A 12,770-nucleotide genomic window follows, 5' to 3' on the forward strand; every position below is an offset into this window, starting at 1 on the left:
GGGCGCCTGGATGGCTCAGTCATTAAGCATCTGCCTTCAGTTCAGGTCATGATCCCAGGGTCCTGGGATCAAGCCCCGCATCGGGCTCCCTCCTCAGTGGAAGCCTGCTTCTCCCTCTCCTGCTCCCCCTGCTTGTGTTCCCTCTCTCAATATCTGTCAAATAAATAAAATCTCTTAAAAAATTTTTCATGTTGATAGTTTCTTACAAAGAATGAGAAAAGTCTGGAGACTCACCTGAAAATACAATAAAATAGAAGGGGGAAAATGTGCTTTTAAAGGGAAGATAGTCCTCTTCTATACAGATAGTTTCTTAGGAACTCTGAATCTTTACATCAAAGACCAATCATGTCTCTAAATGACAGCAAAATGAAAAGCAACTCTGGGCCAGAAGAGGTGGGCTGGGAGAGCTTATCCCTGAAAGACATTTTCTCTGGCAGCTTCATCTAGATTCTTTGTTGGCACAAAACTTGGAAATTCTTGAAATGGTGGATATCTCAATATTTTGTTACACTTTGTTCCAGTAAGAGGAAAAAAGTTTTTCTTCAATTGACATAGCTTTATGAAATACAGAACTATTTTGATAGCTTTGTCAGCATTTCTAAATTCTAACCAAATGTCCTCTAACATAATAAAAAATATTTCTGGACCCCAGCCCTCTCCCTGGAACTGCTCTTAGCGTTCCAATCACTTGAGTTAGGTAACGGAAGTTTTGAAAGCAAGATTTACTTTCCATCAACCCTTCCACGACCTAGCTGTACAGGCCACAGTTATTTCTGCTGCATCAGTGAAGAAATGAACCTGTGGATGGGGAGACTTGGCCAATCCCCACCATCATTCCACTTCCCGTCCAGGCTGGGGAGACTGTGAGGTCAAAGTTCATCCTACAACTTCTGGTGGGAACAGGGGGAAGAGGAGGCCACTTTTCCCCCTGTGATTGCTACTGTAAGGAGAGTAGGCCTGAAGCTGGAAAGGTTCAGGAGACAGCCTGCCTCAGAGTAAAGCCAAAACAAAGGGGAGCACTGTTGAGAAATGAAGAAAAACGAAGCCCGGGAGATGAGATCCAGCTAAGCTGCAAGCTAGCGCCCCCTGTAGGTTTTTCGGTTCCTTGGGCCAGTGGGTGTGCAATTCCACCCTCCCCAATGTGTTTGCTTTGAATCAATTTGAACTGATTTTGTCCCTCAAGTGGAAAGAGTCCTGAATCAGTTAAGATGCTTTTAGCTGCAAGTAGAACACCTGCCTAAAAATGGCTTCAACCACCGATGTTTGTTACTTCATATAGCACGCAGCTCTAGAACTGTCAATTCAACAAAACAACAATGCAGTCAAGAATCCAGGCTTCCCAACTGTCCCTCTTGGCAATCCTTGGCATTCTGGCTTTTGTCTCTGAGCCACAGTGTGACTGCAGGACGTGCACCAGTGCTCCAGGCATCACATCCTCATAGGACGGCATCAAAGGTAGGGGAGTTTTTTTGTTTTTTTTTAATCAGAGAGGACAGAGTGCACTCCACTCAGCCCTTCCCCGTGGTCTCACGGGCCAGAATGGGGTTTCATGCTGCCTTCCTGTCTTCACGCCATTCAACCAATCAATGGCAAAGGACAGTGGAATTATCGTGATGGCATAAAGACCGTCTTGATCTGGAGGAGCTCATCTTCTTTGTGTGCACTGTGGCAAGATTCCTGATCAAAATTAGGGTGTTTTCAAGGAAGGAGGGGGAAATGGCTCTTGGGTAGGCAACCAACAATGTCTGCTGTAATTCCTAAAACAAGCACTGGTGTTCGCTGACTTGCAGTTACCCAAACATTTAAAGAGTGAACATGACATTCCAAACCAAATTAAAAGAACCATTCTTTCCATGTGCATAATACCTAAATACACACCAACTATAGTTTTTATTCTAAGAAACTATGAAAACTGAGCCCAAAACTGTACATTCCTTAGAGTCCTGTTAGGTATTAGTTAGTCCTGTTAGGTATCACCCCTAACCCTTTGGGGTGATGAGAAGACTTAAGCAGGTTATTTTTAGTATGCCAGAGAGCAAGAAAGGGGTGTTAATAAATGACCATCCCATGCTTAGAGCTCGAAGACTATCTCGTTAGCTAAGGTTGTTTGAATCTGCCAGGATGTGCCGCTCCAGAGACTGCTGAACAAAACGGGAACTCTGAGGAAAATTGTGTCCCAACTCTTTACTGAAGACCAGTACTCTCCAGTGGTGTCTCTTCCTTAAGATATGGCATCACTGGGGGGTATGAGGCTTGCGTGAGGTGGCAACGCAAAAGCCCATAGGCAGGAACCTGACAGTAGCAACGTGAGGACCAGGGAAAACCCAGGATGAACCAGGATACAGGAATGCAGAAGGCACAAGAGAAGGTGAATCAAAGTCTGAATGTTCACCTCCAAAGCTAACCTAAACCATCACTATCCTGTAAAAGTATTACTACACACGCTAAACAAGACCTCCAAGGCAAAGAAAATTAACTTACAGAGCATCAGCGGTGATAAGGAGAAATTAAATACCATTAGTAGGCAAATGGAAACTAGTAAAAGTAACTACGGTATCATAAACTGATGAATGCCTTCGCTGATCTTAGTGAAAGCTTATATACTATGCCTTAAGCACCCCGCCCACATTTTAGTCTTGATTTTAATACTTACTGAAGAATAAGGTCCCTGCACCTTCCTTCCTTAACCATTTCAATTAACTTGCACGCGAGCTCACATCTGTTATTACACTGATTCATTCCCTTTATATAGAGGCTAATTAGCTTTTTTCTTTTATTATTTATCACTGAAGTACAGTTGACATACAGAGGCTAATTATCTTAATAATTAACTGCTGCAGGAAACAAGAGAGAAATGTGAGGTAGAATGGAATGTTCCTGAAGACTTTAATTCTTGACTGACACGGAAGTGAGCCATTTTTCCTTCCTAAACCATCAAGTGAGAGTCCCTTCTGGCTGTAAAATTCAGTGACCCTATGAATTAAGTGTCAATTACTCATCTTAGTTGACTTGGGTGTCTGCACAGCCTAGGAACAGAGGTCAGTGTGCCCCCAAGGGTAGCTCCAGAAGCAGAAAGGCCTTCGAGCTACATAGAGGGGGCCTCTATGTGATCTTTAGGTGGTCAGCACCCCTCTCTGAGCCACAGTGTCCTCATCTGTAAAATGGGATCATAACACCCTCTTGGAAGCTGGCAGTGAGTATTAAATGAAACCAGGAATGTACCACATCTCATGTGGTTCCTGGCACTAGGAAGGCACTGGAAAAATGGTTATGATTACCGCTTTTATTATAGGATCGCGGATAAGCACTTACCTAAAGAAACAACCGCAACACTCTCCGGCAAGAAATGTAATCTGTATTGGATCAGTAGATGCACCAATATGATGCAGATGGCTGTGGGGAAAAAAGAAGACATTGTTAGAATGGCACAATTTTAAGTAATAAACACCAAGTTCAAAACCGCGGTTATTTCTGGGGGTGTTGCCAGGAAAATGTATGTACAAGGAACAATGACACAATAAACTGCAGTTGTATTTTCAAGCTCTTATTTCTTAACCTGGAAACAGACTCACGGTGTTCATAACACTGTCTCCATATTTCTTTATACGCCCGGACTACTGTGTTTGCTAGGAGTTACGAGAGAACAACACATACCTAATGTTTTTCTAACTTGTTAAGCCTAATACCATCATTTATTTGAATCTCTTGGATTCTGAGAAAAGTCTTCAACGGTTTTGGCATAACTGGAAAACTTGAAATGTTGAGAAGGAAGTCCATGAAATCACTTTTATGCAAATATAACTGCCACAGAAGATGTTGACACAAAGTATTTTGCCACCGTGTGATTAGTTCTCTTTTAACAGAGAAGGACGTGAGAGTATTATACAGAGTATTGTACAAAGAGGACAAAGTAAATACTTTGAGAACATCAGTGACCAAAAGATGGGGTGCCTGATCCTCAGCTGGGTACCAGGGCTCTCAATGGTTAAGGGATTCCCATGAGCCAGGCACTATATTGAACACTTCCCAAACATCGCTCACTTGGCCCCCAACACTCCTCTTAACTAGTTATTATTATCATAATCTCACGTCACTGGTATGTGCTGCAGGGTTGAGCCTAATTCCAACCCCGGACCCTTAACCACAGGCACCCATTTCCTCCCTCCCAACTGCCTTCATTCCTCAGTCACCAAAATAGGAGTAATGTCTGACTTTTCTCACAGAGGTGGTGTCATGAAAGAAAAGAAAGAAAACAGGAGGTAAAACTGTTTGAAAGAAAAAAGTATTTCTGGACACCCCACAAAGCATACTTTCATATAAATAACTCCTAGATGTAATTTCATGGTCCCAATGCAAGTGTGCATGTCTCTTTTTTTCATTACACGCCTAGGTGGTATACCATCTCATTAATCATAGTATTATCTTAACAGCACTAAAAATAATTGTTGATTTTTTTTGTAAAAGGAAACGTTTAAACAATCTGCAGGGAGGTTAATGGCCACCGTTAGAGCCTGCACATACAAACTAGATATCTTTAGGCCCACCAAAGAGTACCAGGTGGCCAGAAAAAGGAAATAGTTGTACATAGAGAAACTGTGTCTCCTTTTGTTCTGTGCTTTAAACTATCAATCTCTGGTGTTACTTTGTTATAAATATTTAACCTCGTTAGAAAAATCCTATATTAAATGCTAAGAGCAAGAAAAAAAATGTTCTAATGCATAAGCACAACATATGTCGATAAAGGCAGGCCTATTGTCTATAAAGGCAGGTACATAAGTACACTGAATACAGATCTAAGGAGTTCGCTCAGCTTCTGGTCCTCTTCTGCACCAAGCCAGAGGAAAAAATTGATTTAAAAAGTTTATCCTAATAAATCAAACATCAATTTGCACCTTTAAAAGCAAAGGGGAGGGCTCCTGAATGGCTCAGTCAGACCCCTGACTCTCAGGATCAGGAGATCCAGCTCTCTCCTTCTGCGCCTCCCCTCCCTATCACTCTTTTAAAAAAAAAAAAAAAAAAAGAGCAAAGGGGGAAACTGTCTATCAACAGAAAGAGCTAAATATGAGGCTTATCAATGGCAGGGCCAGTCTCCAGCCACTTAAAAGAACGAGATCTGAAAAGAAGACCCACAGAATGGATGAGTATTTCTAAATCATTTATCTGATAAGGGTCTAGTAACCAGAATACATAAAGAACTCTTACACTTTAACAACAAAAAGACAAACAATATGATTTAAAAAATGGGCCAAGAACCAGAAAAGATCTCTCTCCAAAGATACCCATGCCCTATAAGCACAGGAAAAGATGTTCAACATCACTGGTCATTAGAAAAATGCCAATCAGGACCATGAGATACAACTTCACACTGAGATGGCCATAATTAAAAAACACAACACGATGGAAAATAACAAGTGTCGGCAAGGAAGTGGAGCCACTGAGACATGGGGGCACTGCTGGAAGGGATGTAAAATGGTACAGCCTCTGTAGCAAGTTCAGGAGTTCCTGAGAAAGTTATACATAGAGTAAGCATTGAACCCAGCAGCTCCACTCCTGGGTATGTATCCAATAGAAATTGAAATATATGTCTACACGAAAACCTGCACACAAATGTCGACAGCAGCACTACTCACAACAGCCAAAACATAGAAACAAGCCGAATGTCCAACAATCGATGAACAGATAAATATAATGTGGCATATCTCCGTGAGATCATTATTCACCCATAATAATGAACACACTACTAACACGCTACAACACGGATGAACCTTGAAGATACAATGCTAAGTGAAAGAAGCCAGGCGTAGAAGGTCACATACTGTAGGATTCTATTTGCCTGAAACGGAGTAGGCACATTCCTAGGAATAGAAAGCAAAATAGTGTTTACTAGAGAGTGGGGGTAGGGGATGGGGAGTGACAGATCTTAAAGGGTACTGGGTCTCCCTTTGGGGTGATGAGAACATTCTGGAACTAGATAATGGTGGTGGTTGCACAACACTCTGAGTGTACTAAATGCCACTGAATTGTACACTGCAAAATGGTTAAAATGGGATATATTTTATGTTTCTTTTAACACATACACCTTCTTTAAAAGAAAAAAAGATGAAGTAGATACAAAAAAGAGTAGTAATGTAAAAAGACCTCTAAGACATTCTGAGATGAAAAAGCAAGTTACAGGAACCTATTTAAATTAAAACAAAAAAAATACAAACTAGATGTGCCTGTATGTGTGAATGTGCTTATGAACGTATACATGGCCTATACACATCCATGCTTTCAGGAATATTCGGGAAAAAAATAAGAAAGAACAAAAACTTCCATGTGGTGTGGAGGACAGGTATACCACAAGTTAATACGCTTCTAAATGTTCATGCCCAAAGTAATAATTATGGAAACTATATTAAGACACAGGCACATCAATTTTAATAACTCCATTAAATTTAAAGGCCTATAAAATGTGTCAAGTGATGCTAATTGTTAAATCTAATGTAAGTCAATAAAAATGACTCACCACTGTTTCTGCAGAGTCCAAGATCATCAAGGGTTAGATCAACTGATTTCAAGCTTCTAAAGTCAAAAGTAACTGGTGTTTTGGCATCCCTCCTCAAAAACGGGAATACAGGGGCGCCTGGGTGGCTCAGTGGTTTAAGCCGCTGCCTTCGGCTCGGGTCATGATCTCAGGGTCCTGGGATCGAGTCCCGCATCGGGCTCTCTGCTCAGCGGGGAGCCTGCTTCCCTCCCTCTCTCTGCCTACCTCTCTGTCTACTTGTGATCTCTGTCAAATAAATAAATAAAATCTTTAAAAAAAAAAAAAAAAAAACGGGAATACACTATAATCCTTTGTCAAGCTTGTAGGACATAAAAGTTATACTTTCATTTGACTTGACTAAAATAGTAAACAAAAGCAGCATCTGGGGTACCTGGGTGGCTCAGTGGGTTAAGCCTCTGCCTTCAGCTCAGGTCATGATCTCAGGGTCCTGGGATCGAGCCCCACATCGGGCTCTCTGCTCCACGAGGAACCTGCTTTCCCCCCTCTCTGTTTGCTTCTCTGCCTACTTGTGATCTCTGTCTCTGTCAAATAAATAAATAAAATCTTAAAAAAAAAAAAAAAAAGCAGCATCTGACGGGCTCAGTTAGTTAAATGTCTGACTTTGGCCCAGGTCATGATCGCATGGGTCCTGGGATCAAGCCCTGCATTGGGCTTCTTGGTCAGTGGAGAGTCTGCTTGTCCCTCTTCCTCTACCCCTCCCTGCGCTGTGCTCTCTCTCTCAAATAATAAACAGACAGAGAAAACAACCAGGGGAGGGGCAGGCAGAGGGAGAGGGAGAAGCAGGCTCCCCGCTGAACAGGGAGCCCAACGTGAGGTTCGAGGTCCCTGAGATCATGACCTGAGCCAAAGGCAGACACTTAACAACTGAGCCACCCAGGCACCCCAATAACAAAAAAAAATCTTAAAAAAAAAAATAGTAAACAAAAGCGGTTACATGTGTTCCAGGTTAGGAGTTCCTGAAGTCTAGAATAAACTAGGTCCTAGTATTTCCCTCAATTCACTGTAGTTCATGTATTTAGTGAGTTAGCACTATCAACTGCAATTCTTTTTTGACTTTATCAGATGTATATTGTTCGGACATCTAATATATAAGCCATATAATATTCTGTTGATAATATACAAGAAAAGAGTAAAAATGACTCCAAATTTCTTGAAAAAGAAAGCATTCCATTCTGCTCATGCATGCTGACCTACACATAAAAAGTGGAGATACCAATTCATAGCCTGCCCACAGTCTGATGAGGTGAAAACGAAACTCCCGGACACGAGAGTGACTCTAGAGTCTAGGCTCATGATCTGTTTGAAAAGACGATCCAAGTAAAATTGTTGCCCTAATAAATAACAGTTCAGACCCTTCCGGCCCCCACATGTGTTACCACTGCATGGGGTTTTGCCAGGACCAAAAAGCATTCTAACAGCCTGTTTTGTGGTTTCTGGAACAAACTAACCTTCAATGCTCCACACCCTGAAAATTACTCTGAAAGTCTGACTTACCCTTATTATCTTCCCAGGAAACAAAGTAACAACAAAACTAAAGTTTTCTTCCAGGCCTGCCTTGTATGCTGCCCACCTTACCAAACTGAAAACAAAGTAAAGAGGCTAATAATACTGGTCCTTCAGGATTAGGGATTCAGGTACTAAAGACTTCTTGATCAAGAAGAGAACGGCTTTTCTTTAAATTCAACTAATATCGCAGAGAAAAAAGGAAAAACAAAGAGTCCTTGATTGTTGAAGTAATCCCCTAGAAGCAGAACTCAACTACATTCACAAGGTACACAATTACTCGAGCATATCAGGTCCATGTGGGACACTGCACACTTGTTGTTTGTATTTTTCAGTATTCGTTTTAAAAAGTTGTGCGGGTTTTTTTTGTTTTATTTTGTTTTGTTTTTAAGTAGGCTCCTTGACCAGCGTGGAGCCCAGCATGGGGCTCAAACTCACAACTATGAGCTCAAGACCTGAGACCAAGGGGTGGATGTTCAAGCAACTGAACCACCTAGGCCTCCCAATTTAAAAGTTTTTTGAGAGATTAGGCTGAGCCCTGGGATTTTAAATCAAATGATTAGATTATTAAAATTATTTGACCATTAATAGAATCCAAATGTAAATGTGAAAGAAGTTCTAGTTTTCTTCAAAGAAGTCCTCAATGACATCAGCGAAATTCTCTGTACCTTTCAATCAGGTTGTACTTCCCATTCTTCTGAAAAGACCTAATCTAATCAGAAATATGGCTCAGTACCCTGAAAAGAAGAAGAGAAAATGTAAATATGCCAACTTTACTCTTCCAATAAGAGTTTGGATTTGGGTCAAATTTGAAGCTTTATTTCTTCCTTTGTCAGCTAGTACAAAGTGATTGTGCAGTTTCAATTGTTTGGGTTTTTTGGTTTTTGGTTTTTGGTTTTTTGGGGGCGGGGTCTAAAACTGTAGACAGTTGTCTACAGTCTCTAGGAGGCATCTAAGTTATTGCCTTTTACCTAAACTTCTCGACTAAGGTCTGGCAATCCAAATATTAATCTCTAGTCTCCCAAAAACCAGGCATATCAATTGCTTAATCTCTCTGGGCCTAAATTTTCTCACTCATTCTGGAGAAGGTTGAACAAAACAAGACTTTTCAGAGTACATCTGTTCAAAGAAAAAATGAAATTCAGTAAACAATGACATAGGTGGTACGCAGATATGGCAGAAGTCCTAACCACAGTTAATGGGAGCCAGAGGGTAAGAGAAAGGGTGTTTGATCTTTTACTCGGCAACAAAACTTTTAATTAAGTAAAATTTACACAGAAGCCTAATGGGAGACAAAATGCTGCTCTGGTCAGAAAGTCAGATGCCCTCCCATTTGACTTAGCCCACCTCCTGCTCCCACCACTACCCGCACACACACATTTGTGAGCAGGGTTTGAAATCCACTAAGTGAGAAGATGGTCAAGGTTCCTTCTAGGTCAAAAATCCCTTCTTTCTTCCAAATGACATCTAAGATATTCTATAAAGAGCTCTTCAAAATTACTAGGCTCAATGACTTTATGAAGAAAAAGGAGTGCCCTGTTGTGTTATGAATTGATCACTGTCCCTCAGTGTTTGATGTCAAACCAAACGGAAGAAAGACCTGAAATCAAGTAAATGGTGGCTCAGACAGGGTTGACCTTAGATGACAGATGACCAAGATGGCAGATGAGGGGGTGTCCACATTCACCTAGGACGAGGAGGCTGAAGAAGATGGTCATGCCGCTCGACTGTTCCTCCTGCTGAGCCTGCTCCCCTGTTTGCACAGGAAGAATGGGCTTGGCAGGGGTCGGGAGCACCAGTTTCGTGGTAACAACCAGGGTAGTGTGGAGGGTGACATTGAAACCTTCATGAGTTGTGTTAGGGAACCTGTTGGACATAAAAAGCAGCAGGATTAGACAAAGGGAAAAGGGCCCTGAGTATCAACACACATACACAAAGGAGAACCTGGCACAGAGGACGCTGGGATTCACGTCTTAACAACCACCGGGCAGGTCTCAGACAGAAACTGATTCAGAAAATTCCTGTCTGCCACAGCAGAGAGTACCAGTGGCTTCAGACGCTCCAGCCACTTAGAGGACAGGAACAAGGGCGAATCAGGGCCAGTGTAGAAACCAAATGCCGCCTGCTCTCTGGCATTTGATGGAGGATTTAAATGGAGACAAACTGAAGTCTCATCACATTCCAAGATCCGACGTTATTTACTTGGCGCCTTTATTTCTCCTGTTTACATTCTTTTCCTTAAATTATAGCAGCAAGTTGAAGAAGTCACCCAATTTACCCAACTGTTGATCTGGCTAGAACACCCCATCCCACCTTACAAAATCCTTCTCAGATTTCTAAAGGCTCAAATGTAACCTTCTCTGTAGTACTGTACCCACCCCACTTCTTGCATTCTTCACAGCGCTCTCTCCTCATTCTGGGATGGGATTGTAAACTAGTGCAATATTCACATAATCATCACCGCAATTGTGATTATAATAGCTCATGTTTATTGAGTAAATGCTTCACATCAGGGACTACATAACACACAACCTCTCACTTAATAGGCATACCAGGCCTGAGGTGGGGACTGTTCCTTTCCCTTTTTTACCCATGAATAACTGGAGCTCAGAGAGGTTGCATAACCTGGCCTTTGTCTCAGCTAACCAAGTTTGAGACCCAACTTGAAATCACTGGGCCATACCACCTCTTTTGCTTTGTGTGGCTGAGGCCCAGGTTTGGTGTCCACAATAGTGCATTTGCTGAATAAATCAGCAGACGAAATGAAATGACCACCCAGCCAGCCAAGAGATAGATCTGAAAAGATGTCAGGGGAGGGAATTGGATTTCAACCACGGGGGTTCCTTCTTAATTTTTACAAACCCGTTCACACAGATGAGGCATCTATAACATGCAATAGGTCGTGCCCAGCAGATATGGGGAGGGACTAAAGAGTGGGGTCCTTCCCGATAAGTACCCGGAGGACACAGGACCCCCACCTCGTCCCCCATCTCTATCTCATCCTGTGTAGTTAGCCTTAGCTCTTCCTACTCCAGCCATCCTGCCTTTCTTTCTGTCCCTCAAAGGGACTAAGGTCTTTCTTGCTTCTAGCCTTTTGCATTTGCGTGTTCCCTCTCCTATCCCTCCTTCTCATCATTACAGTTTCGGAGGGCACGGCACTTCTTCCCAGCGGGACTCTCCCATCCTGACACTTCCTTTTTCTTTTAGCACTCTGACATCATCTTGCTTGCTTATGGTCTTTCCCCACTAGAATGGAAACTACCTGAGGGCGGCTCCTGGTCGGCCTCCTTCACTACTATGTGCCCAGGGCCTGGAATAGAGTAAATGGCCAACAGTTAACGAATGAATGAGATTCGGTGGAGGAGACAGATGCAAAAAACCACCGTTGCCGTGGAAGAGGCCACTGGCTAAGTAGTGGGTGGGGGACTTCCTGGAGGAGGAGGCGGAGCTCTCCCTGATTATCAGAAGACCGAAAACTGGGAAAGTGGAATTTGGGTTTCGGTTTCCGCCAGACGGCTTTTGAGGCCTGCCCTGGGCTGCCGATACCCTGCACGAGGATCCGACCTCAAGGAGGCTGCAGGGCCGGGTTGGGCCCAGGCCCGTCCCTCCCGCCCTCCTCGCTGGCACAGGCATGGTCAGTCCTGGCCAACCGGCACAAGGAGCTCCGCCTTTCAGGGCCAGAGGGCGGCCTGAGGCACTCGCTGTCACCCGCCGGGGCCCAGCCCTGCCGCCTCCGCCGCCCGGGAAAAGCCCACTCACTCCTCTTCCGCCATCTTCTCCCCCATCCTGCGGAGCCTCCAAGACCATCGAGTTCGGAGCCGGGGGCTAGCAGGGACTGCTTTTGCTTCCGGCTTCCGCTGGAGGCGCGGGCGGACGGACAAGCGGGGGGCGGGGCCTCAGCCGTGAGAGGGCGGCCCTTCTGTCCCTTCGTCTCTGTGGCCTGAAGGTGGGAGGACCGGGCCAGGGCACTCTTGGGACATTGGGTCGGTTTGGGGTCTGATGACCTCCTGGCCCCATGAAGTTTCGGTTTTTCTTCATCCTGGGTCGGGGAAGCTTTGAGAGCAACTCCTGTGAGGTCACTGTGACTCACTCTGAGAGCAGGCGCTCTCCACCCAGTATCCAAGACTTGACACCGAAAGTTGGGACGGAAGCTTTTGGCCAAGGCTGTGCAGAGGGACCCCACCCCCGCCCCAGGGGACACTTCCCCAGTCTGAGCCCCAGTTTTCCTCGCTGGCCTTTCCACCTGGCCTTGCAGAATTGTGCAGTATTCTATTTGTAAACATTTACTGAATTCTGACAATATGCCTATCATTAAAATAGAGGAGGCTGAGCGGTGCCTGGGTGGCTCTTCGGTTAAGCCTCAGACTTGATTTCTGCTCAGGTCATAACCTCAGGATCCCGGGATCCAGGCCCCCGCCCTCCTCTTGAGTTTAGCGGGGCATCAGCTTCTCTCCCTCTGTTTCTCTCTCTCTCCTTCTGCCCTTCCCACTGCTCACACTCTCTCTAAAATAAATCTTTAAAAGATAAAAAAATAAAATAGGGGGTGATAACCTAGGCCTGGATCGTTTGTTAATTTCATAAATAAATCAACAAATATCGATTAGACACCTCTATGTGCCTAGCTGTGGTCTCTGGGGTTGGGGTTACAGAAAGGAACAAGGCTTACGGGGTAAGAGAGACCCCATCAGGAGGGCTCCTACCCTTGTGTAAGGCTTTTGGG

General features: G+C 43.9%; 1 protein-coding gene across 2 annotated transcripts in view; it reads right to left on the minus strand.

Annotated features, from left to right (window-relative positions):
* The window catches only part of LOC111141863 (solute carrier family 9 member A8), a 70,122-nt gene extending 58,274 nt beyond the window's left edge, over positions 1-11,848 (minus strand). Inside the window, exons 1-3 of one of the 2 annotated variants that reach the window (XM_022494705.1) lie at positions 11,810-11,848; positions 9,738-9,916; positions 3,313-3,393 (exon numbers count right to left, since the gene is read on the minus strand). In XM_022494705.1, coding sequence (XP_022350413.1) covers positions 3,313-3,393; positions 9,738-9,916; positions 11,810-11,835 — 286 coding nt within the window. In that variant the 5' untranslated portion in view covers positions 11,836-11,848. Of the gene's footprint in view, positions 1-3,312; positions 3,394-8,718; positions 8,788-9,737; positions 9,917-11,809 lie in introns of those variants that run through there. The other variant, XM_022494706.1, reaches the window with a different exon arrangement.
* Between the last annotated feature and the right edge of the window lie 922 nt (positions 11,849-12,770).

This window comes from Enhydra lutris, unplaced genomic scaffold (genome assembly GCF_002288905.1).
Source record: "Enhydra lutris kenyoni isolate GAN:26980312 unplaced genomic scaffold, ASM228890v2 scaffoldscaffold6, whole genome shotgun sequence".
In the NCBI taxonomy this organism is placed as follows: Eukaryota; Metazoa; Chordata; class Mammalia; order Carnivora; family Mustelidae; genus Enhydra; species Enhydra lutris.